The sequence below is a fragment of the Megascapheus bottae genome, chromosome 27 (assembly GCF_031878675.1).
Source record: "Megascapheus bottae isolate mThoBot1 chromosome 27, mThoBot2.hap1, whole genome shotgun sequence".
Lineage (NCBI taxonomy): Eukaryota > Metazoa > Chordata > Mammalia > Rodentia > Geomyidae > Megascapheus > Megascapheus bottae.
Genome location: NC_143535.1, coordinates 443682 through 470612, shown reverse-complemented (window position 1 = coordinate 470612; position 26931 = coordinate 443682). Strand labels below are relative to the sequence as shown.

At 47.1% G+C, this 26931-nt stretch overlaps 1 protein-coding gene across 1 annotated transcript in view; it reads left to right on the top strand.

Moving 5' to 3' along the window:
- Maml2 (mastermind like transcriptional coactivator 2) overlaps positions 1–26826 on the top strand; it is a 174573-nt gene extending 147747 nt beyond the window's left edge. The window contains exons 3-5 of the mRNA XM_090319229.1: positions 18388–18591; positions 20974–21085; positions 23862–26826. Of these exons, the coding sequence (XP_090175355.1) occupies positions 18388–18591; positions 20974–21085; positions 23862–24841 (1296 nt within the window). The 3' untranslated portion in view covers positions 24842–26826. The remainder of the gene's footprint in view (positions 1–18387; positions 18592–20973; positions 21086–23861) is intronic.
- Positions 26827–26931: the final 105 nt, after the last annotated feature.

Below are 26931 nucleotides of genomic sequence, written 5' to 3'. Positions count from 1 at the left end.
CACTCTGAACCAAAGCTTCCACACCACAGGCGTGTGGCCCTGGCTTTGTCAGTAGAACTTCCCCATAAGAAGTCAAGGTGAGAGCAAATTGGTGATGGTAAAGCCCCAGAAGAAAAGGGTAACTGCTTGAAATTTTCTGCAGTTTCTCCTAAAATGGATTGTTTCAAAGTTGAACAAATCATATAATTCTGTGTTCCCCCAAATCTTGTATCTCACATAACTCAGTTTTCTTTGTTTATTAAATACGGTATCCTTCGGGGGGATTTATTTGTGACAGGTTTGCTCCCACAGACTAAATTAGAGAAACACAGACTGAGATAGAGGGGTTTTCCTATGGCCGTGGTGAGTCCAATCTGCCGTCCAGCACGGCAGTCTTCCGAGTGGATGGGGGCCGTGTCTCTGTCACGCTGACCATTCCTGTATACTGTGTAGTAAGCATGCACGGGGAGGCTGGACTCAAGGAAGCAGAGGAAGGAGAGGAGACCTTGTGTCTAGGAGGGACAGCAAACCCCGGGCTCTTAAGGAGCTGGGAATCTTATTAGGCGGTCCACAGCAGAAAACCAGGCTTCCCCCACCCCCAGCTCCTCCTCAGCTGAGCCCTGCTGCTCTGGCTCCCCTCCACAGCCTGCCGCACCGCACCATGCTCCCCCGTCCTCACAAGCCATTCCCCTCCTGCCCGGCCACCCACAGCCCCCGCATGGGAGCCTGGCCCTTCTTACCTGACCCTAAAGCACTTCAGGGAGAGGAGCTCCCCAGGCAGGCGGCCCAGCCCTCCTTCCACTCCCCACAGATGTCTGCCCAGCTGACCATAAGCTGGAGCTGCTCAGGCCTTATCCAAGGCGGTGCCGCACACTGCCCTGCCCCGCACTCCTGGCTGTGCAGCGAGGCCCACCACGCCACGCGCCTCCCCACGCAGTGGTCCGCAGGCTGTGTGGCCATGGCCAGGCACAGCACACCTGGGGGAGCCCCAGGCCGCCCTCAATGTGCAGTGTACCTGTATCGACTGAGGTGGAACTGGAGCACTCTCCACGAACTGCTTAAAGCTAGAAACACCTTCAGTAATCATTTTATAAAAGAAGGAAGAAATAAGAAAGGAAGAGAAAGGAAAGGGGAAAGGGAGGGAGGGAGGGAGGGAGGGAGAGAGGGAGGGAGGGAAGTGTGAAAAAGAGAGAAGGGTTCTAGGAGAGGAGACTGGGTCAGCAAGGAAGAGAAGGAGATTGAACACTACCAAAACAAGTTATTTGCATCCATGAAAACAGAGCAGTGACACCTGCTGAAATTGTTCTGGGAGGGAGCAGGGATGATGGTAAAGGGCTGAAATTGCTTGGAATGTAGAATAAAGTATAGAAATGCAACAATGAACCCCCCAACTAATGTAAATTATTTTTAAGGAGAGGAAAAAAGAGAAAAAGAAAGAAAAAGAAACATCCTTTCTAAATTTTAAATCTCAAGCTATAATGTATGTTTTTTTTGCCAGTCCTGGGCTTGAGCTCAGGGCCTGAGCACTGTCCTTGGGTTTTCTCAAGGCTAGAGCTCTACCACTTGAGCCACAGCACCACTTCTGGCTTTTTGCTATGTATGTGGTACCAAGGAATCGAACCCAGGTCTTCGTGCATGCTAGGCAAGCACTCTACCACTAGGCCAAACTCCCGGCCCCTATAATGTATGTTTTTAAACAACCAGCGCAGGGCGGAGTGGAGGGAAGTTCACCTTGAGTGGAGTGAGAGCTGCAGCAGAGACACCTCATGGGCACTCTGCCTCCATCTTTGGAAAGTTAGACTTTCTTACAAAATGTCAAAGCAACTCAGTCCACTTCACCACTGGAGAAGGTGGGAGAGGGTGAGCTTTCCTCCAGTGGCTAGGTAGGGGTTCTTGTAAAAGCAGCTTATGGGATTGAGAACAACTATTCCCTAAGTGAAGGGCTCGATGCATTGTTATGACTCAGGCTACTCAGATAATTAAGACATAACATTCATTGGCATTTAACTTTGTTTAGAAGAAAACTTGTTGAACCGGAAATATCAGTAGGTTAGAAGTATTTTAAAAACTAACTTGGGCAGCTATTTTCTCCATAGAACTGCCTCTTTCTTAGGAGAGAATTTTTACTTGATGTGGCCCTGTTCATAGACCAATGAAGCAGGGGAAAAAACATGGCAAAACTCTGTCCAGAGGTCAAAAAAACTTTTAAATCAGCAACTTGAAACCACAAACTTGCAAAATATGGCATTTGAAGCTATTTCCTTGAAATATAAGTAATCTGGGATTGAAATGAAAACTATAAGAGGTTGTTGTAGTCATATATTCTCATATTAGCATCATGGTCATGTGAAGTACTGTAGTCAAAAACATGGCAGGCCTCAATAAATTATCATTTCCTTTCTTTGCTTGGATTCCCATGACAAAATATTTTTTTCACTTTTTTTATTGTAATTAATAAAAGGGTTACATGATATTTGCCAGATAGAAGGTGCATTAATTCACATACATTGATACCCTTTCACATGTCTTGGTACCCATACCCTCCCTCCCACCTACCACCCACCCCCCGTCTTGGTTTTCCCCCCTTCCCTATCAAATTTCAAATATCCAAATACAAATAAATTCAATATATCAGATAACAAAGTGAGATACTGTAACAATATGAGATACCCAAGGGACAGCAAAGGAGATGAGAGTTAACATAGTACATTAAGGACAACAGTCACTCATTATATGGCTTTTGTTTCAATATCCTGGAGGTCCTTTCAATTAGCTTCATACTATATGGCCTTTTGTAACAAGGTTTTGCTCTATTGCAGATCTCTGCTAGTAGAGCCCAAGGTTTCTACTGATTATGATAAATGAGGGAAACCATTGAGCCTAAGTTCCTTTGAGTCCCATGACAAAATATTTGAAGCAATTTTATTATGTTAATTTTTTGTTTATCAATAACAGATTTAAAGGATATTTTTTAAAAGAACCCAAATGTGATGTTATTTCCATAAGAGTTTCATTTGCTTAGTCTTGTCCTATATGCAGTAAGAGAATCCTGTACATGTGTTTTAAAGCGTGGATGCTAATATACTAGACTTGCTTTCTGAAATAGAAACATTACAGTCACAGGACTGTAATATCGGCCTCCATAGAAATGATCCCTTGTTCCTTCTGTAAAGGTGTGCTGTGTTGTGTGCAGGTAGGCATTTTGAAAGGCCTGTTTTTAAAATACCGTCAGGCTATACTAGACATTGATACAAGCATTGATTCTGGAGATGTGGCATGAGGGGAAAATGTATGTAAATGGAAGTGTACCTGTACAAGAAAAACATCAGAAAGGCAAGTTAGATGCTGGGTTTGCCAGTGGTAGCTCTGTGAAGAATGGACATCGTCCTTTCCCAACCCTTTCCTGCTCAGACCCCTCCTCCAGCTCCTGGCCCCACCAGGTGGGAGCCAGAGCTGCTCCCAGGTCCCCGGAGGTCTGTATGCAAGACAGCACATGCTTCTGCCTGGAAATGCACGGATAGCCCCCAGGCCGGGGGACGCTGCATGCTCCCTGCTGGTCGTCCCCTCACGGGGGTGAGTCTTCGGGAGAAGTGACCCGGTCCCCACATCATGGGCTTCTCTCTTCCTGACACTGAAGAATCCTACTTGTTGTTGTTGTTGTTGCTTCCCGAAAAGCAAGCTGCATTCTTCTTGGAGCACAGCGTGTGGCTGGCAGTGGGCTGCCACGCTGCTGCCGGCGGGGGGCACAGCAGCAGTGTGCTCATTTCAGGTTCCCATCCCAGGGCTTTCTTGAAGCCCACAGTCCACAGTCAAAATGTCCTGCCCAGGTATCTTTTTCTGAGTGAAGGAAAAGATGCGTGCCTCCCGCGTGGGGCTTGCTGTCATGAGTGCGCCTGCACACGCGCCAGTGAGAACTGGGAAAATAATTACAGCTGAGGGGGAAAGAGAAAGGCTTGTGACTAAGCCAGATGTCAAACATACATCTCACTGGCTCGCGGACGTCAGCCTTCGGCCCAGCGCATTTCTGAAGAAGCCATCGTTGTGCTGACTGTGACGGGGCGGGAGGGAGCCTCGATTCTACAGTCCCACACGTGGACCCTACATTCTATTATACACATACGGAACAGAATGGCCAACAGGCCACTATACTTTTGTGCTCAAAGGTAGAACAAAACGGATTCACCTCTAAACCTCAGCTCCCATCCCAGTCTCAGAAAAGAGCCGTGGAGCTGACGTAGGGAGCAACGCCTGAAGGGTTCTGCCATGGCGTTGTCAGGGTGTCCTTCCAGGGCTCTGTTTGGCACAGTCGTGCCAGACACCCTGCCGGGCCCTGCGAGTGTGAGAGGGCCCTGCTGGAGCAGGGGCCGGGATATTCCCATCACGGAGGGCCACACAAAGTCTCCTGATTCCTAACACACCCCTCGAAGCAACACTGAGCCCTCATAAGTAATATGAAACAAGAGAACCAGATCCTAAATAACCTTCTAACACTACTGTTCTGGTTAAGTGAGCCACTCTCACCTTTTCCCTTGGTTGCTTTCGTCCTGTCACGTTCTTGTAGAAAGCTGACCTACATCGTCTTACACAGCGTGATCTTTCAGATGTGAGCGAGGCTCCGTCTCCCATCGCACGTGCTAAGGTTGATGTTTACCAGCCACTTCTTTGAATCACGCCTGGCACTTCCTTACAGGGGCTGCTGCTTTGTGTCTGTCTCTCCCTCTTTCTCCTTCTTTGTGCTTGACACAAAAGGGTGGAGCCTGGGATCCTCTGGAAGAGTGTGTGTGTGTGTGTGTGTGTGTGTGTGTGCACTCGTGTGCACAAGCTTCACAAAGCGCCGTGGTTCAATGTTAGAAGTCATTCAGTCACACCCATCTCCATGTGAAGAAAAGGGCAAAGCCTCTGTGTTACCGTGAACCTAAAGCTCTGCGTTCATTTACCCCTCACTACTTAGAGAAGCTGCCTCTTTTTACGACTAGTTTATTTAGTTATTGGTTGGTTGGTTTGTTTAGCTTGTCTCTCGCTCAGAGGAAGTTTGAGATCAGTCTCTATTTCCCCCTGAACTTCCCCCAGTGCCCATGTCCTGTTTCGTGTGGAACTAACTACAGTGTCAAGTCTTTAAAGAGATCTTTAGGTTTTAATTCTGATTATGCTTTCCTTTCAAATTGTTGAGGTTTTCCTAGAAATCCATGAAGGTTCCACAGGCAGGGCTTGCGTTGGGAGAGGAGATAACAAAAAAGGTGGAAGCTGCTTCCCTGCCTTGTGCATTCAATAGCATTTCTAGGTATCAAATGCAGAAGTCAATTCAAGGGATGTTTTACCACCGCTTGTCCTGCCGTGTAAGCGGATTCATGCAGTTTTCAGGCAGACATCATCTGCTGGACAGTCAGGGAATTGTAACCCAAAGTGAGGTGAGCAGAGAGCACAGGCCGAGGAGCTCAGCGACTAGACCCAGGCTGGCTGAGTCAAGACTCTCCGAGCCCCAGGCAGCACGCCCTCTCCCTGACTTACTCTCTACATTTACTTTTGTAATGAGAGCAAAGGTCTTCCTTCCTACTTATGTACAGCGCTAGATCCTGAAGCTCTTTAGGTTGTGGTCATAACAAATGTAAAATAAGTTCTCATCTTCTGAGAAAGAATTTTTTATTAAAAATGCATCTTACAAATACCCAGGAACCCTCCAAATTAAAAGCAGAGGTAACATATGAGAAATGAAAAGAGTGATGACATAGGGTTGTGTGGGAATAGAGTAAGCATAGAAAATTAAAACCACATGCAAGGCTTAAACACAGGCAAGCCAGCTGATGGGCTCTGAGGGGCCCTGTCGCAGGATGGAGCCGGCGTGACACCTGCGCTCTACACAGAGGAGAGCTTTGGGAAGGCAGGCCCTCGAAAACTCCCCTGTCCTGGGGGCCCGGAAGGACCCCTTCTTGCGCTCTGTCTGAGAGAAGTGTAGTGTCACACACGTGCTCTCTGTTTTCTCAATCCTTCGACAATCTTCGATGAATTTCACTGCTGTTCTGTGTGCTATTAAAATTTTAAGACACTAATTGACAGCGTTCTTCTAAAGTATGCCTGTTTCAAGTTACAACTTCGAAGTCAGACACTGACAAGAACTGTGAACAGAATGACATTTCCAGTGAGATATTCCAGAATTCCCCTGGCTAGGAAGGGGATTAGTAGAAAGCAAGTGGTGAGAGACTCGTGAATTACTATATGATGTCTCTTTTATTAATCCCAATAGAATATAAAATAATAAACTCCATAAACACCTTCCATGAAGAGCTCTGAAAAAGTACCCAAGCATGAGCTGAATTAAAAATACTTGTATATGGCTAAAAGGAGCATGGGGCAGACAGAATGCCAAACAGAGGAGGAGAAAGTGGAAAGATTTTTCCCAAACACATTAACTGTTTGCCCACATGACTTCCTGTGTTGATGTCTCGTGCCGGCCTCTGCTCATAAGACTGCTGCCTCTTATTTCCCTTTTAGTTTGTAAATTGAGTCAAATTATGCAATTGCTCTAATGAGGTGATAGAAAGATAAGTGCACAGGGAAATGTAATAGGGTTTTCTCCTGACTCACCCTTGGCTGTGCCATCCCTCCCCATTGGCCCTCTCCCCCCAGACGTCCCCCCCACCAAAAGCGGCAGAGTCTGTAGTCCCAGAGGGCACCACGTTGGCTATTATTTATACTAAATCTCTCTCCTCTTGGCAGGATATGGAACAGCTGCTAGTCTATTCTCTGCCACAAAGACCAGCTTCCTTCTTTTGCCTGTGGATGATTAGAAGAAAGTTGGGGAGGAGCAATTGAGCACCTCTATTTTACTGGATGTTTGTTTATATTATTTCTGTCTCTTTGGGGGGGGTCTCAGAAGGTCAGGATCATTCTGCTGTTGAAGTCTCATTTGGAAAGGCTTTGCTGGCAGGTGAGGAACATTAAAACTCAGGGAAGTGGTGAACATTTCTTCTATAGGAATTTGAGAAACAACTTTTTCTTCTTCTTTTTCCTCTTCCTCCTCCTCTTTTCCTTCTCCTTCATTTTAGTGGACTGATAAATATGTTCTTTGTTATGTGAACAAGAATCATCTTGGGGTTTCTCAGGGTAAGACACGCTTTCCCCTGACTTTCTGTCTCCAGGACTCCGCATAGCACCTGCTTAGTCAGTGCTGGTGAGGGAACTGCGTGGAATGCTGGCAGAGGTCTGTCCTATGCTAACAGGTCCTGGCTCACTCCACCCTGGCGAGCCATCACCTAGTGGAGATGCCCTTCTGAGACTTTTTGCCTTAGATTATTTGGGGCTTCAGGCCACATGCTAGGCAAAAAAAAAAAAAGTAAGGACTCCCAGTGAGTCACCATGTCACCTTCAGGAACAGAAAGGTGAGGAAGGTCCTGGAACATCTGACCCGAGCCGCAGGAGAGGAGATGGAGATCCTGTGCTTCAGCCTCTCACCCAGGAACCCAGTTGACACAAGCCGTCTTCATCTGTTTCCAGGACAGCGAGCCAAGAAGTTAATCGAAGGCCAGGCTCTCCTGTGAAAGGAGAAACTGTTTCTGTTCACGCTTTGCCCACACCACGCCAACCATTCCTTATGGCATACTCCAGGAAACCCGTCAGGTGTCTCCATGAAGAGTCCGTCCTTCCACGGCAGACCTCCAGGCAGAGCGGCATGGCACACTTGCTGCCTCCCAACAGACAGCCACGCGTCAAGCTCCCCACCCCCTGCCATCCACCCCACCCACACTTTCGCGCATGGAATCTGCACGCTGACATGCTGACTGACACGCACGTGCGTTCATAAACCCAAGAGCAGTGCCATTTCTGTGGGTCTCGGCAGTTTTTAACACCCTAAGTCAGGCTGCTATGTAGTTTGGGCTTCTTCCCTTACTCATAGGATTGTTGAGAGAATTACCCGAGATCAAAGAGATACAAGTTGAAAGGACCGCCGTCTTTTACCATCTAAAGTAGCTTTACTACTCCAGTAGAGCCGGAGTGAGTACCAAACATAGTTGGATTGAATTCTATCTACTTAGCTTCAAGCATGAAGTCCCTTCTTCCCTGATTTAGACTCTTAATTACCACTTTTATTGTATGTAGTTAGAGAGGTCTCAATGACAAATGAAAACCCTAAAATGAGAACTACAGGTCATCTTCTAAACAGCTATTATATGGATTTTGGTCAGCACCAACTTCTCTTAATAAAAAGATTCAGTACTCAATTTATTTCCTGGCCTGGACAATGATAATAATCATTTCTAGTTGTTGAATTCTTACTGTATGCCAGGGACTGAACAAAGTTCTGTAACTGCAACCTGATTAATCGTCAGATATTAGCCAGCAAAGACCAAAGCTCAGAGTGAGTACAAGATTTGCCCAGTTATTCAGCTGCCCATGATGCAGCTGTGGGCTTAGGTCAGGCGTCATGTTAGCCCAAACACCATGTTCTGTGCTGAGCCATCTCCAAGGAGATGGTTTTGAAATTTCAGGTTATTCCCTGTGAAGCCCCCAGTAAGCACGGTGGATTTCCCACTCCCTTTAAACTACATCTACCTCCTTTGGGCACTAAAAAGAAATTTAAAAAGGAAAGGGATTTTATTGAAATAGAGTATCAAGATTAGGTGAAAATATACGTGAGAGTGAGATTTTCATTTTATTTTAATTCCCCTTTTCAAACTCTGTATTGTTAACTACTCTGAAATAAGTTCGTATTCATGAGCAAAAGAGGGCATGCAGAGAATCGTGAGGAAAAATAGAGCCCAATGTGCAGGTTCCGAAGTTGGCATTCTGTGGCAGGTTCTGTCACAGTCCTCTTAAAGAAGATAGTAATTAGGACTCATTAGCTGCCTTGGAGACGTGCCAGATCACCCAAGAGCAGCTTCGCAGCAGAGGGGCCCTGCTGCAGATAATCAGACGCATCCCGGGTTCATTACAGGGGGAGCTTAATAGCTTTCCCCCAAATCTCAGCTACATGTTTTGTCTGCTTACAATGTTTTTGAGCATCTATTCCTGCCAAGAAGAAAAATTAAACTAAATCTTCCACTATGGCTAGCACATTCTACTTTGTTCTGATTAATTCATAGATCTGTGCCATGAAAGAAGTTGAAGTTGGCGAGCAAAATTCTAAATTAGGCAGTTTAATTATCAAATAAATGTTAAACTTGCATGAGGGGTGGGGAAAAATGTGGAGATGTAGACATGTAGACATTTGGGTATTTCCTTATAGGTCATGGCAGTCTAAGAGAAGGAAAAAAAATACTCTAGCTCTGTCAGATCAAATAACGGTTTCCTTAGAAAACCTAAAGGAACCATTCAGTCACATACTTGTTCAGTGAAGATAAATGTAGTAAAATTTGAATCCACTTTATTTCCTTCAACTCTCTCAAGACATTCTCTCAGGAAACAGCCACATAACTAATAGACCTACATGTGCAAAAAAACGTTTGCTCAGAATCCCTCTCTTCCTGCCTGAATTAAATTAGTGCAGAAGATTGGCTTTCTTAGAAATGCAGGATAAATTTCACCAGAATGGTTTCGGCTCCCCGAACTCGATTTGGAGCATCAAAAGGAAACTAGGGAACGGACGCTTACCTGCTTACTTTGGTTTTCTTTGATTATGTAAGTTCATTACGCTCTTTGGTTCTTCTATGTTATCATTTCTCAATCTGACTTTTGTTGTTTTCTAGACTTGTTTTTGCAAGTTAAGGTGGTCTGCCCATTCAATAAAGTAAAATACTATCTCTTTCAGTGTATGTAGGGTTTGGCGGCCCTGTGGGTGTGGGAGGGCTGCCCGTCACTCTTGGTCTGCAGTGCAGAGGCTGGGCTGGCACTCCCACCGGGACGTGGGGCTGGAGCTGCACCGAGACCTGAAAGTTCCCCCACCTGCCGTCTCCACTGTTTCTCTTGTGGACGAGAAGAACAACTCTTTTCCCACTCAAGACTTAGTATGGCTTGTTCTAACCAAATCAAATATTTGTCTGATGCAGACCATCAGATGGATAATAAAAGAAGAGATAATCAGAAAAGTGTTGTGTTTCCAAGTGGTAAAGATCTAGAGCCTGGGCCCTGACTGAGTTCAAACCCCATGACAGACCAAAACAAAGAGGAGGAGGAGGAGAGGGGGGAGGAGGGGGAGGGGGAGGGGAGGGAGAGGGGGAAGAGGGGGAGGGGAGGAAGAGGGGGAGAAGGGAGAGGAGGGGAAGGAGGGGGAGGGAGAGGAGGGGGAGGGGGAGGAGGGGGAAGGGGGAGGGGAGAAGGAGGGGGAGGGAAAGGAGGGGGAGGGGGAGAGGAAAGAAACTGAGCTGGGCGCTGGTGGCGCATCCCTGTAATTGCTGAGATTTGAGGAGGCTGTTTCACAGCCAGCCCCAGCACAGAAGTCTGTGAGACTCCAATTAATGACAAGAAAACTGGAAGTAGAGCTGTGGCCACAGTGGTAGAGCACTAGCCCTGAGCAAAAGAGCTCAGATACGGTGCCTAGGCACTGAGTTCAAGCCCCATAGCCAACAAAAGAGAAAAAAAGAAAGCAAAAGAACAGATAATTGGTGTCTATTGAATGGCTATTGCCTGCCAGAAGTTATACTAGACATTTTAGTTGCAAATCCTATGTACAGTGAATTGTTGAAGCATGCTTGTTAACTAAAAAAAATCATTAGTATCATGGAAAAGCAAGGAAAGTTGAGAGAATGAGGTGAGTTGACCATAGTTTTTAATATACACTTTCAGGACCAGAATTTGAGATAAAAGTGCCTGGCATGTGGGATGGGAAGTGAATTCACTGAGAAGCAAGAAAAGAAATTTAGAGCGAGGTCATTCATCTGTTTTCATTCAACCATCAGGGCATGTGATTAACTATCAAGTGCCAGCGCTATGTGCGGCGTCAGTGGAAACAGACGTGCGTGGTAATATAAAGGGCCGCAGGTGGTGCCGGGCTCCACTTGATGTGTTCTGTCCCCTCGGTGGCCAGCGTGCTCCTTGTCCCAATTACTGACTGCCAGGAGCCTTGCTACCAAAGAGGAGGGGTAGAGGCATGGCTCAGCGAGCAAAACTGTCAGGGGCCAACTTCTCCAGCCCAGTCTTAAACAGCTTAAAACAGCTTAAGACACTTCCCATTACAACCTCAGAACGCAGGCCTTCAAGGTTTCTCGTCATGCCTGCATTATTTTGAACTTTTGGTCAAATGTTAAAAATAAATTTGCCATGAGGAGCTGGCAGCAAGTTTCAAGACTTTTTCTGAATGACGAGCCTTTTCCAAGACCTCTCCCGGCTATTCTGCACTGAGAAGCAGGTTTACAGTCAGAAATGAAGTCACTTTGAATTAAATGGTTTTATGTGTGTTTTGAGTTGCTATCACACACACACATAGACACACGTGTGCGCGCGCACACACACAGCAATGCAGCAGCTTAGAGGATGGCTCAGGTAGCTTCACCCAGGTGAGTGGTGGTGACACAGGACTGGACAGATGCAGACGCCCTAGGACGTGGCTGGAGAAACACTGTGCAGTCGAGGGGACGGAGCTGGTCTTCCGCTTGTCACTTCGCTGCCTCAGGCCTGCTGTTCTGTCCTGCCCAGCGTGGACCGGCCCTTCTCTCCTCACTCCAAGTCTGGAAATGCTTGTGGCGTGGAGGACGGTGCATGCAGCCCGGGCGTGCGCAGAGCCTCTGTGCAGCCTCAGGGTGTATTCTCCAGCCCTGCGAGGTCTGGGCCTGCCAGGCGTGGGCTTGCTGCACCCCGCGGCAGGACCCCACATCCTGTGTCCCCCCTCCTGGAGGGAGGCTTTGTCTACTGCCCACTCCTGGCCACTGAGCAGCTGGTAAGAGGCAGAACTGGGAAGGAACCCTGCTTTTCTTGCCTCAGTTCTAGAGCTGTATCCTCCACGTACATTCAGGGGTGCAGACAGAGATGCCCTGAAGATGGACTGAATTCAACAGTCGCATATGCTTATAGGGCCCAGAAGCCCTCTTAAAATCCGCTTCCCGGTGTCCTTCCCTGCCCTCCTACTCACCAGAGACTAATCCCTCTCAGAGCCCCCTGCTCCCTAATCCCGGGCTCCCATCTGCTCCGTCTCTGGGCACCGACTCACATGGCCCATTTAACTGCAGTGGTTCAGGCAGAATGGAAATGGCAAGGAACTAGGACAAAATCCCCTGATTGGACCTGGGTTTCAGACAGATTCAGGACAGGGGCCCATGGAGGAGATGCCGCCCAGGCAGAACACGGCGGGGATCCCGGGCTGCAGGAAGCCCTGCGGTGCGGCTGGACCGGGGCGGAGGAGCAGGGGCACCGACAGGGCTCCACGGGCAAGTTCAGGCCAGAAGACCAGAGTGCCCAGACAGCGGGTGTGACGGGAGCTCCAGCAAGCAGTGTGAACACAGTCGTGAGGTGATTGTGTTTGCTGAGGGATAGGACTGGTTTAAGGAGGGTTTCCCAATTGATAACTTTCCTCTTCTCTCTTATGCACACACACACACACACACACACACAGGTGCATGTAGCAGAGCTGTCCTCTGATGTTACCTATTAGTCTAGTTTTAAACGAAGATAATGCAGTTTGTCATTTTCACAGAAACCCTTCCTCCCTTTAAATCTGACACGTAAAGCCCCCGCTCCGTCCGCTGCCCCTGTGAGGATGCAGATGGGGTTGGAAGCAGGCACACGGTTTGACCACTCACCACGGTCCATCCACTTAGTCACGGCACCTCAGCACCCTCAGCACCCGAGTGTGGTCTGCGGGCCAGCAGCAAGTCAGGCTTCCGCCTCCACACCCTCCAGCACTTACTGCCTGCCACAAGATCCCACTGTGATTCCTGCACACAGTAAAGTCAGAAATGATGGGCCAGCTGGGAACAAGAGAAATGGACTGCAGGTAATTTTTAATATGGAAAAGAAAATCTTTTTCAACCTGAGTGCCGCCATCCTCCAGGATGCCGGGCACGAGTTAGATTTCAGAAACAGGCAGACAGCGCAGTGCTGTGCGGGCTGCCGTGGGGACTGGGGACACAGGAAAGGGAGTGTGGACATAGCTTTGCCTTTTGCTGGCGTTATCTGGTCCTCAGCGACTGGCCAGCGGCCTCTCCAGCCAAGTCTGTGCTTCAGGCTCAGAATATGTGGAGGGATTCTAACCAGCCCCTGGCTGCTACGACCGCAGCTGCAGCAGAGGCCCCATGGCAACTGAAGTAGTAAGACTTACTGCTCACGTTACCTGCTATGCTATGAAAGACATAAGGAAAACCCAATATTTAAACCATAGCTATTATTAAGCGGATAAAAACAAAGGGACTAGTTTGCTCTTAATAGTTTTCCCCAAGTAGTCACTTTTCCATTTTTCTTTAAATTATTTTCATATGCATACAAACTGCTTTCAAGTATTAATAGCACACCGAATCCCTGCCATTCCTTCTCTCCTTCCCCCATGTTTCTCCTCCTCCTCCCACTTTTCTGCTTTCTCTGTCAGGACTACTCTTGAAAAATGTACCCCCAGTGAGCACTTCCTGGGTGAAGGGATCTTTCCTCAACCGGGGCTCTCGCTCAGCTCCCACTGCCTGTGGTCTATGAGCAACAGCGATGCCATTAACCAAGCCCCGCTCCTCCACGCGCTGTGGCCTTCTCCAGGCTTTCAAACCACAGAGCGTCCAGAGGTTAAGTTCTGACAACAGTCACCACATTGACTCAGCCTTATCCACAGGCGATGCTTCATATGTCTTATTTAATCCCGGTCTCCATTTCACTAATGAGGCAATCAGAGCCCTTAAGATGGGAGTGAATCACCAGGACTTTAACCCAGATGTGAATGCACTCTATATACACTCTTTCCTTCTCTCTCTTTCTCTCTCTCCCTCCCTCCCTCCCTCCCTCCTTCCTTCCTTCCTTCGCCGGTCCTGAGACTCACAACCTGGGCACTGTCCCTGAGCCTGTTTGTACTCAAGGCTAGCACTCTACCACTGGAGCCACTTCTGACTCCACCACACAGCAAAACTATGTCAGCTTATCATTGTGCTGTTGTAGAGCAGGTTTCTGACACTGGCTCGAGAAAACAGCGTCCAGTCAATTCCTTGCACTGTCCTTGAACATAATCTAGGAGGCAGATATGTGTTCATTCCCGGTGTCCATTCAAACTTTGCCAGGCTCAGAATGGAAGTCAAGACCAGTGCCCACAGCCACTGTGTGGATGCTGGCAGCATTTGAAATTACCAGGGAGGAAGCGGCAAGGCAGGGCCAGACTGCCTGGAGAGAGGCTGGGGCAGCCAGGAAGGAGAACGGGGCAGGATTCCTCACCTGGGCCTGTCTAAAGTCCAGGCTGTGCTGTGAGGAGGGTCTGTGTGGCTCCAGGGCCTGGACTGTGCCGCGGAGCCACTGCAGGTCTGAGTGCTCTGCCCTCCTTGCCAGCAGCGAGCTGCGTAGGGCGCCCTCACCCTGCCGGCCGGGTTGCCTGCGGTTTCCACCGAGTGGCACGCCAGCCGAAAGCGGAGAGCCCGCAGCAAGTGTGGGATTCGGGCCAAAAAACACCAAAGTTTAAATAAATGAAGTAGGTAGACACCTTGTTTCAATGCACGCGCACACACACACACACACCCCTCCTCTGTCTGGCACTCCTGCGTATTCAGAAATGAAAATGCAGCGCTGCATTATCACGTCTCTTGCCTTCTCTAAGCTTCTTTGCTCAAGGCTGGCATTCTACCCTGTGGACCTGCAGGGAACAGCCATGGAGAGCCCCTTGCATCACTTAACTCTAACTCCTCCCAAACAGGAAAAGTAGTTTCTCACTTACATATCTGAATAGAAATACAGTGTTCTTGGAAAAGTGATCATGCTATACATACATACATACATACATACATACATACATACATACATACATACATACATGTGTCTACATATATGTATACATGTGTGTGCATGCAACATGTGTATGTGTGTATGCATGAATACAGCCTAGATGTATATCTACCTATTGTACTTACACATATAAAATGCACGAGTACAACTACTGCATACTAAACAAATGATGTTATAAAGAAAGAAATCTGGAGGTTTGCAACAACAATATAACTACAGTTGGTTTGTTTTACTTATGAGAATTACAGTTTGCAGTGAGTCAATCACAGTTGAAGCTCACGGTCGCTCCTGGTTCCGTTCATGGTGTCCCAGAGAACTTCATTCAGTCGCTCAGCTTTTTCATCTCAGTAGCTGTGATTGGTTTCTTATCCTTGACCATAGATATCTATGTTAAGGGGTACTGGACCATTTTGTAAGCTTGGTCCTTGAAGAGATGTCCTTGAACACTTGTAAATAGCTCACTTAAATGCTGGGGTGGTGAAAACATATTGAAATAAATCACTCTATACAAGACTATGAGTTATTTTTCACATTTGAATAGCAACATGACAGCCTTTCTTCACTGAGATAAATGCTCACTGGTGAATCACCATCTTCTCCCTGCTTTTCCTAGGCCAGTATAGAGAGACCGTTTCTAAGCTGAAGACTGGGCCGTTCTAAGTACACCAGCTGGTTTTGTTAGTATTACCTTCTACCAACACTCCTGACATAACAATCTCTGCTCTTTGAATAATAAATATAGTTAAATTAGTAGAATTATCAGATCTGCAATGCTTTTTCTCATGAAAATAGTAACCCCTCCACTTTTTATAGCACGATGTATGATTAAGTTGCATAGTAATTATCCAGGAGAAAACCAGTTGCTTGAAAAATGATTAGAAGAAAATATACAAGAAAACATTCTGACATAACTGAGTGATGAGGGGAAAGTCATAGCACTGAGGTGCTGTGCATGGGAAAGGCACAGTGTTCCTTGAGTGATGCTTGTTTTTTTTAAGCTTCTTACCTAACTTGAAAGCAAGTGAATTGCCCTCCCTTCCACATGTCCTATGGCCAGCCAACTTCACAAGCGTATTATATCTGACATCTGGATTATCCCCAAAGAGCTCAGACACTTTCATTATCCCTCAGAATGTTTGGAAACATGTCACCTATCTAAAATGGATACTAGTGCTTGCCTGATGCCTTGCAAAGAACTTTTAACTGATACTAGAATCTCAGTAACATGGACTCAGCTGTTTCTGAGGAGAAAACTGAAGGGAAAACCTTAGGGAAGTAGGATGAACTCCAATAAGAAGCTATCATGGAAGTCAGATTGCAGGACTAGATAATCACGTTGCTTCTTGCTAATACCGAAACAACCACAGCAGTGGATTTAGTTACTTCAGTTAAGTATTTTCAAGCCAGCTATTTGGCAATATGTATGCAAGTAGTTGGCTGGCTTTGACTTTCTGTGGTGCTCAGTGATTGCTGTAGCCCAGGTGCTGCCGCCTTCATGGAGAGCTAGCAATTTCGCTTTGTTTCGTTTTCTTCTCAGGCTAGCTGAATGGCCACATTTTTTAATTCTAAAGGGGATCCAATTGGCTTACATTTAGTCACAGTTTTCATTTAGATATTCAGACATGCTTAGATAGTATACCAAATGAACTGTTATTTAGATCTAGCCAGCTGCTAAGTAAATGTTGCCATTCCAACTGTACATCCTTAAAAAAAAAAAAAGTACCACAGGGAGCTGGAAAGCTGGAGAAAGGGTACACACTGCTGGCTGCCAGGCTGTCCCCTCCTTCAGGGGCCTGGAACCTCGGCCTCAAGGGCTTCCAGACCCAGCACTCTCCAGTCGAGGGTCGGTTCCCAGTGACAAGTCACAGGAACCACCCAGCCAAGCTGCTTGAAGGAAGGCTTTCGTCATAAGCCTTCTTTATCTTATATGGACAAATAATCCAGATAAGACACAGCATAGCTAATATTGACATGTGTCACTCTAGTGAAGAATTTTTGATGTCCTAACATCTGAGTAATGATAAAGTGTTACAGATGAGGTTTGTTGAATATAAATAACTTCTGAAAATGTAGTCCATGTGTGCTGATATGTTGAATACCACAGATCTTGTCATTTATAAAAGATTTGGTGCCTTGAAAGTTAAGCATTTCACTGACTTCATTCGCTTTGTTCTGAAACCTGTTTCAATTTCCTCCCACCAAAGGTGAGGGTTATCACGTAGAGAACTTACAGAGACCTCCTGACGCTCTTCAGACCACTTAGAGCGCGTGAGAGGTCTGCTCCTGTGCTCTTCGTAAAAGGATTATCACTAAGCCCTGAGGAACTTACATTTTCTTCATTCAGCCATTATTATGAACAGTAGCTCAAAAGCATTCAGATGGATATAAATGCCTGGCTTTTTTTTTTTTTCTGGTGGTGAAATGGAGGGAAGTTGGGATAGGATCTCTCTATAGCCTCAAAGCCGAGGCTGGCTTTGAACTTGTGATTCTTCTGCCTTAGCCTCTCCAGTGTTGTGATTCTAGGCCCTGAGACCACCACCGCTAGGCAGAAGACAGGCTTCAGAGGTAGCAGCTTCAGCCCTGGGCTTGCGCCGTACCACCAAAAATGTGATTTTCTGATTTCTAGGATTTATACATGCAAGCATTAATTCTCACTGCTGGACAGTCAATTCTCCTAGTCTTCCTGTACCCACAGCTGCCATTCTGCCCACTCGGACACGTCGCTGAGAATCAGGAACGTTGACTGGGGCGTAATGTTCTGGCCCCAAACATCTCTGTCATTGTTTAAAAGGCAGCCAGCATCCTCTGATCCGAAGTTATTTTACCTTCAGTTTGATTTTGCTGCTGTTGTTTCGGGTTTCTGTTGTGGCTTGAACTCACTCAGAGCGCGGGGTGCTATTCCTGAGGTGTTCTGGCTTGCGGCTAGCTCTCAGTTAAGCTACAATACAGCTCTACTTCAAGCATTTTGGTAAGTTACTGGAGATAAGAGCCTCATGGACTTTCACGCCCAGGCTTTGAACCACAATCCTCAGATCCCTGCCTCCTAAGTAGTTAGGATTACAGGCGTGAGCCATGGGTGACTGGCTGTGCAATTTTTTTAATCAGTGCTTTCTCATTGTCAATGAATTGTTTGGTCTTTTATTGCATGAATGCCTTCTGCCTGAAATGGCTATTCAACTTTAAATGCATGAATTAAAACATTTTCATTGTAAGATTAACAATAATACATGCAAAGTTCAGGGGAAAAAAGATTTTGTTTTTCTGTGTTCTTGAAATCTTGCCTGTGTTTGTATGCTTTGTTTCTTTGAGGTTGTATAAATGCCTTCTGCAATATAGAGATTCCACCACCAAGTCTCGTGGAGTTATCCAACACCCTAACCCCAGGAACCTACCTGCTTCTGTTGCTGCTATAATGCACAATTGTTTCTTGCACATTTCACAAACGAGCCTCCGAAGTCCAACCCATTCACTACGCTTGAACTTTAATGCTGTGAAAAATGTTTGTAATCTAAGGACCTGGTTTGGGGGCTGCATTTTCTTCTTTTAATTCACAATCCTCTCCCCCTCCCCCATCTTTAGGATCAACACTCTCTGGTAGGCCAGAGCGCCGGCCCCAGTCCAAGTCCCAGCGCCTGCTCGAATCCAAACACTGGAAGCGGCTACACGAGCTCCCAGCAATCACTGCTGAACCAGCAGCTGATGGGGAAGAAACAGACGCTGCAGAGGCAGATCGCAGAGCAGCAGCAGCGGCATCTCCTCCAGCAGCAGATGCTGGCTGACGCGGTAAGGCCCACGCCTGTCTCCCGCTGTCTGGGCCTGTCCATCCCCAGAGGATCCCCTGTCCATCCCCAGAGGATCCCCTGTCCATCCCCAGAGGATCCCCTGTCCATCCCCAGAGGATCCCCTGTCCATCCCCCACTTCCATCTACTGTTCTCTTCTCTCTGCCAACTCCTGAGACTGCAACCAGCATGTCCTAGGTGTGAGAGAAGAATCCCATAGGCTTAGAGTTGCAGCCATTCAGAAAGCACCACCTCCCGTGACGAGCCCTGCCCTGCTCTGGCATGTGGGGAAAATACCAATACACAGAGCAGAGTGAGCTGAGCGGAGCTAGGAAGCCGGGTCCCCAGCCCTGAGGGGCACTGGGGTCACTCGGCCCCACACTGAGGTCCAAGTCAAGACTCAGAATGAAGGGTCCTTTGTGGAGAAACTAGGAGCGCATAGTGTCCATTTTCACTCTGTGAAGCCTTCTACGAAGGGCAGGCCCCATTCCACAAACACCAGCCAAGTGCGAGTCCCACTTCCCTGTCTACCCGCTTGTCCCCCACACTCTCTGTGGACACCGGAACACACCATCCCCGTCTCTCTGTCCTCCAGTGCCGCCCCCACCTCAACATGTCACTCTCTCCCTTCACACACGTCAGTCAAGTGAAGCACGAAAGGGGATGCACATCTACAAGTGAACGGAGTCAAAGCACAAAGGAAAAGGAAAATAAAATCTCTGAGGGAAGCTCAGAAGCTCAGTGGCGGAGCACTTGTGTAGCATGTGTGAGGCTGCAGGCTTGGTTCCCACACACACACACACACACACACACACACGTGTGAGTCATGATGTCACGATCAGATGTGTTTTTAAAGGAAAGGCAAGTGGAGTCCCCTGAGAGAAGGGTGAGGAAGAAGCTGACTGGCTACAGAGTGAGGAGGGGTGTGAGCTGTGCATGTGCGCAGGGCGCCCAGCCTGGTGAGGAGTCACGGCCGAGCCAGGCCGGCCGCAGACCCCGCCTTCAGTTAACCACAATTTCCCTAAGTACACCATCATCTCTACCTGCGCAGTTATTGTTCTTGTTGGTTATGGGGCTTGAACCCAGGGCCTGTGCACTATCCCTACGTTCTTTCACTCAAGGTTAAGTGAAAGTTCTTTCACTTTGAGCCATAGCGCCATTTCCAGTTTTGTGGTAGTTTGTTGAAGGGAACAGTCTCCTGGACTTCTGTGCCTGGGATGGCTTCAAACGGTGATCCTCAGATCTCAACCTTGTGAGAAGCTAGAATTACAGGTGTGAGCCCTCAGCGCCCGCTTACTTGATTATTTTTAACTTGAAAATAGCAGTTGCTTTAGAGTGCATATAGAATTGCAGTGAAGCAGTTCCAAAACCTTTATGTTCCCCATGAAGAAGTAAAAACAGAAAAAAAGAAAAAGAAAAAAGCAGTCTTAATGTCGGGAGTGGTCTGACATCCATGGCCGAGTCATCTTGTTCTCTTTTGGGCATAAATGATCTTGTAAAATATCAACTTCGGGGTGGGTCACTTGGCCACTCTGATGCCATGATAAAGTGAGACAAAATATGGCTAAACACATATCTCCCCCAAAACAAACATGACCCTCTTGTGCTAAAAAAGGCGATAACTACTTTTCCGAACAGTGGACAGTCAGCCTCACTTGCTGACAGTTTTTAATCTAGAAACATCTCCACTGCCTTCAGCCATTGCTAAATCACCAAAAACTTAAGTCCTGGGGCAGTTTCTAAGTTATGAGACGCCACATCCTGGCCATGCTGAGTAAGCCAGCAAGGGGCTCCAGAGCCTTTGCCAGAGGGTGTGGGCAATGGTGAAAGCACTCCCTAGTTCATCTCCTACCTCCCAGTTCATCCAGTGTAAGACTCCAAAGGTGGATGAAGAACTCACCCGTGGGAGACGGGAAGGGGTCGTGATTTTAGAAGGAAACTGAATCACCAACTAGCATGGGGCCTTGCTCTGTGTGGCGGGAACAAGTCTCTGACTCAGGACTGTCTCTGCTCTTCCACTGCTTGGCTGTGGGCAAATCACCTAGCCTAAGGGAGCTTCCATTTCTTCTTCTTCTCATTGAAAACAATCCTGTGTACCTTGGAGGATTAATTACAGGGGGTGTAAAAAAAGAGGAAATAGGCATATACTGTCTCACCAGGTCCTGTCCCCACCCTGAAAGGCCATGTGATGGTAGAAGCACTTCCACGTAGGAACTTCATTGAGGTTGGAAAAGATGCACCCCTGAGTTATCACTACTAAACAAGCTTATAATTTGCAGGCAGTGACTGCAAAATTGTTCTTTTGCTTTTGTGAGTAACTTATAAATGTTTCTAAGTAGACAGGTAATGGTATAATTTTAACGCATTTTCATGTTTGTCCTTAAGGAGAAAATCACACCACAAGATCAGATAAACCGACACTTGTCAAGGCCACCCCCAGATTACAAAGACCAAAGAAGAAATGTGGGCAGTCTCCAGCCCACAGCCCAGTACTCAGGTGAGTGTCTCCCTTCTTGGCATCCTGGCCTGGATCCTGGCATCCACGCCCCAGGCCCCAGCCCTGGGGCCCATGCACCCTCCACCCAGGCATCCCAACCCAGGTTTGGAGCTAAGCAGAGGCTGGGCCCCCTCTCGTATCACAAGCTTGCTCCTCTGGAAAGGCTTCTTGTCAGACAGTGCCACCACCACGGCATCGCTGGAAAGCTCGTAAACTTCCCCAGAGTATCAAAGGTGATTCCTTTCAAAATCACAAAAAGAAATTGATATCTTTCTCAATATAAAATAAGTGATAAATACTATCCTTACTACCCCGAAAGAAATCTCATTCAGCTACTCTGTGAAGTCTGAGAGAACTCCTGCTCGTGCTGCACCTGCCCTGGTCTCCCCAGCTCCCACTCACATCTCTTCTGCCCAGAATATTCTATCCTTTCTCATGTATTTTAATTTATCCTCTTGAGTTTCCCAGCTCCTCTTCCCTTGCTTTACCTGTTCCCCATCTGCAAAGAAAGTCATAAAGATAAGCAGAGAACAGGAGTCTAGTAAAGGAGTAGTTAGAAGAAAGGGAAAAGGGGGAAAGAAGTTAGAAGGTGAGTGAGAGTGAGACACATGCAACTATCTCTGAAAGCAGTGAAGAACCTTAAAGAAAACTGTTGAGCAATTCTGGGGAGGCTAAAAGAAACCAGCTCCACTGGGTGCCTGCTGGCAAGAGGAGGCTGGCCACAGGAGAGAAAGAGGAATGGATATTTTTTTTAATTTTTTTATTGTAATTAGTAAAAGGGCTACATGATATTTGCCAGATAGAAGGTGCATTAATTCACATACATTGATACCCTTTCACATGTCTTGGTACCCATTTCCCTCCCCCCCACACCCCCCAGGAATGGATATTTTTGAAATGGATTGTCCACATGCTTGAAAATTCTCTAAAGAAGGGAAGTCTGTTTGCATTCGGGCTCCTGTTAAGAGTAATTGATGTAAGTTGCCCAGTTTTTTTTTTAACTTCTACTGAACTGGTTGTCTGTGAACCCTAAAACAAAGACTGGGCTGTATGTAGCCCTAAAGCTTGTTTTGTGCAAAAGATTGCCTTTGTGCAAAAGCACAATCTGATGGTTCTCAGAGCGATGCTTTTATGTCTTGTTGGTATAATGAGAACCACACTTCCTAGACGTTAATGTTGGAAAGAACTACAAAAAAGAAGCTAAATGTTTTCTGTCATGGTCGCAGCTTCTAAGGTAAGCTGTTACTGCTGCTTTTAGCAGTGTCCAGTGAGACCCACTTGTAATCCCAGCATTTGGGAGGCTGGGGCAAAAGAATTCCAAGTTTGAGCCTATCCTGCCCTACATAGAAAGACCTCATCTCCAACAACAAAGACAAAAGCAAGAACACCACCTTCTCGGAGCATTGTTAAAGGTTAGAGCGATCATCTTTCTCTGAATTTCCTCGTAGCATTGATGAGGAATAGATTCTAAAATATGAAGATGATGTTGCTTAAGTAATTAGCATGGCATGTGCTCTCTGCCATTGCTGCAGCATCTCTGCCCTGGCCTCCTCCCTCTTTATCACACTTCCTGGAAGCATGCTGCACGATGCAGTCGGCTCTCCAAGTGTGGTGGGTGGGTGGCCGTGGCGTGCAGAGCGGGCCTGCGGTGGCATTTGTAGACACGATGGTCTCATAACTGAGGCCCTGCTGTTCCCTGTGTGAACAGCACTCTGTTCCTCACCATTTCCAATCCTCGGGGCCCGCTGGCCTTCCCTTGGGAAGAGTACTTCATGAAAGCCTCTTTCTCGAAGCTTTTGCTTTGCTTCGATCTCGTCCATTCATCCATCAAGCTCTATTAGTTATGTAACTGTTCCACGCCATCCACTGGCTTAGGAACCACGAATGCACACACAGGCAGAAATACCTGCCTGGGGGAACTCACCACTGGCCTCTCTGGGGCTTTTCTCTCAGCGGCTTTCACCTCCCAGAGGCCTCCAGGTACAGATGAGTCAGTATCTGCTGTGTGTCCTGCTCACAGCATATGACTGGGGCATCGTCCCACATCCTGCCACCCAGCCACAGCTTAACTGACAGGTCTGTGGATCTCGTCTGTGCCGGAGACTCGCAGAGAGAGCTGCTGCTGGAGAGACGAGGTGGGAATAAAGAAAAGGCTTAAGGGTGAATTTGAGCCTTGGCCTGAGACTTGAAAAGATAGGGCTCAGGAGGTGTTAGGATTGAGGTACTAGAGCTGGCGTGGGGCGATGGGGATGGGGTGTCTTCCCTAGCAAAGCAGTGTAGCCCCATGCCCTAGAACAGAGGCCTTCTGAGCGGACAGAAAGCACCAGAACGTGGTGACAGTAGCTTTTGAATCAAGGGTGAAACAGATGGGGAATGGGACGTGGGTTTCCACAGGCACAGACAGGAGGACAGGACAGGCGGTCACCATCTCTGTGACTCAAGAAGAGGGAGAAGAAACGAAACAACCAACCCTTTGCGGGGGTGGGCAGTGTGGCTCAGTGAAAGTGTCAGGGACCCAGCTCAAGTCCTGGTCTCAAACCAAAAAAAAACAGAGGAGGAAGAGGAAAAGTGTGAAACTTATGACATTGGACCCCCTCTTTTCAGCCTTCTTTCTGTGAACCCTTCGTCAAGGAGAGGCCGGGGTGAACCTTCCCATCAAAGCAGACTTGGTCCTTCTGTGTAATATGCTTGATTTTTCTTGCCTTGTTCTTGCATTGAAAGTTGCTCTACAACAGAAGACTGTTATGAACAAATATCATTATTTTTTCTTTCCTAGGTGGCTCATCTTCAGTGAGTTTAAACTCGAATCAGGCTTTGGCAAACCCAGTTTCCACACACACCATTTTCAGTCAAAGCCCCAGCCTCATGTCCACTTCCCATGGGACAAGAATACCACCACTGCCCTCCGTGGCCCAGAATGCAGGCGTGTGCCCAAGTCTGGCCTGCAGTCAGACGGGCACATACAGCACCACACGGGGGATGAATACGGTGACCCAACAGAGAAAGCCAGACCAGCTGATATCAAACCCAAGCCTCCCCGTGCTGTCACGAGCCTCGACTTCAGGGCCAAACCACAGCAGCAGTGTGGTCACTGGTTCAGTCGGGTTTGGAGCTGGATCCATTGGCAACTCACAACTGAGACCAAATCTAAGCCACACCACGGCCAGCGTGCCAGGCCAGAGGCCCTCAAATGGGACAGCCTTGTCCAGCATGGCGGCACGGAGCTGGGCCCCTCCAGAGGCCACTGCCAGCCAGCAGGTGTCCTCGGGGGCGGCTGGAGCCCGCTTCCCCCCAGCCTATGCTCCCAGTCAGCAGGCAGGGGGGAGCCAGCAGCCCCCCCAGAGGACAGTGGCCCTGCCAAGCCAGCTGACACCAGCAGTGCAAATGAGACCCGCGAGCCAAATGAGTCAGAACTTAAACGGACAGACCATGGGTCCCCCCGGGGCCCTGAGTCTCAGACCCAACCTGCTGAGCCCAGCAGGGGCAGGCTTCAGTCTGTCTGGGACAGGCCCCAGCCAGCCGCCAGCCCTGACTCCCAGTAGCTTTCCTTCATCCAACCAGAGCTCCAGGGCTTTCCAAGAAGCCGACCCTGTCAGTGACCTGGCCTTTGACTTCCTCGGCCAGCAGGCCGACAGCGTGGGCCCAGTGCTAAACAGTGATGTGGATTTCATCGACTCTTTGCTGAAGACAGAGACTGGCCATGATGACTGGATGAAGGACCTCAATCTGGACGAGATCTTGGGGAGCAACTCGTAAAGAAGGGGCGGCAGGTCACAGACCACCGGCACTCAAGAGCAGCAGTCGACAAAGACACCACCAAGGCCTGGCTGGGCGCTGCACACGTGCACCACAAAGAGTGCCAGTGCTGCAACGGGAAGGCACAGAGCAATAGCAGCTCTGAATATTCTGGTCCAAACTCCTGTTCAAACTCTAAAACCCGAAAGTAACACAATGGGGACACTTTCCTGTCCAAACGTCAGAAATGTTACCCAGTCGACCCAGTCAGAACTGTCCTACTGATGTGTCACTGTGTAAAATAGGCTTTCCCAGCTCCCCTACAAAAGAAATGTAACCGAGATGGTAGCTCGTTAAAACCCCATGACACTAGTTCCACTCCATCACAACAGATTGCTTAGTTTGCCCTCATAGATGAGTGTGGTTTAATATTCCACTGTCTTATCATTTAATTTTCATAAAGTTTGCAGGATATATCAAAATGTTACACGTTTATTTGGAAAGGAAAGAAAAAGTTAAGAGACTTAGAAAACACCCAGTGGATTGTAGAATTTGTCCCCTAAATCCATCCCTCATTTTTTCAGTTTCCCGACATGCCCCATGTTTCCGTGGGATCTATATCTAGTGATGAGAGAAGAATGCAGAACTGGGTGACCTGATGTAGACTTCCACAACCAAGACCTCTCCTAATCATGCTGGAATATGGAGGCACACTGTCTACATTAGATTTCATCTAAAAACTTGGACACTACCATAAAGGCAATTTATGGAGCCATTAATAGCCTGAAGTTTTCCTTATGGGACTGGCATCCATTGGCTGCTTCACAAGCTGATGGAAATGGAGCCTCGTCTTTCTATTATTTTTGATGACAAGAAACTGGTTTATAAGGAAAGAGAGTTAAGAGGCCCAAACTGCAGTTAGAAAGGATCGTATTTTCATTAGAGATAAGAAGCAGGAATGTCAGGTATAAGTGGGGAAAAAATGTTTTTCATGCTGTTTAGAGAAAAGCATAATTGGGAGAAAGAATGATGGTTCCTTCTTTGGCTTGGTTGAAGAGCCACAAAGAATACAGTCTGTTAGCGTCAGTCTACACACGCTTCTTCTCTGTTGGACACAGTGACACCTGCCATGTGTTCTGTCATTTCCCCACACCTAGATTTTCTTCCTCAAGCTGAGTGCATCTCTGAGGAGGAGCCAGCCTCCGTACACACAAGGGGCACAGCGAGAAGATGAATCGATGGATTCACTGCAGAATACTGGTTTCATTTTCCAGGTTACAGAATGGCAGAAGATACGCTCAGCAACTTCACGGAAACCAGTTAAAAGTCCACGTCTGTTAGTATCCGTGCAAATTAGAGCAGAAACAAGAACACATTTGGAAAGCTCTGTGAAGCCCTCCAAGTCTAAAGACGCCTCAAGGGTGCTTTCCCTACTCAGCACCAAGGCCCAGGATCTTTTCTGTGCTAATTTGTAAATACAAGTTACTTGTTTTGTACACTTTTGTAAAGAATATTTTGGTAGAAATACTTAAAACATATTCTTTGGGTTATATTTATACATATGTGAAATAAATATACTATCAAAAGGCTATATTTTATACAAAAAGTAAATTGTTACCTTTTGTATGCTAATATACAAAGTTTTGTATAATATGACAGTTTATTTTTAGCTTAAAGTATGGGTGGGCAAGTAGGAATTTCTGGAAACGCTCAAGAGAATTGTTAGACAAATTTATATACTGAAACCTCAGTAAGAAAGCTTTCCAGGTTTCAATCCTTCCTTTTTTGTTTCCTGCTCCAAATTCTTTATTAAGCTCATAGTTCTCATGTCTGATTTGATTATTTTTCTGTGCATGTTGCATTTTGTCTACTGTGTGTCTTCCTATTTTATAAAACAGTGTTTCTCCATGCAAAGAGGGGAGGAAAATAATGTACATATAAACACTCTTATCCTGTGGCTCTTCCAAGTTACTGTATACATCTGCCAGCATCTCCCAGCCACACTCCTGTCAAATTTAAACGATAAAGCAACCAGAATGTTTGGATTTTCTTCTACCTTAATGTGAATTTCATAATTAATGTCTATTTATTCAGCTATTCATTAAAATACA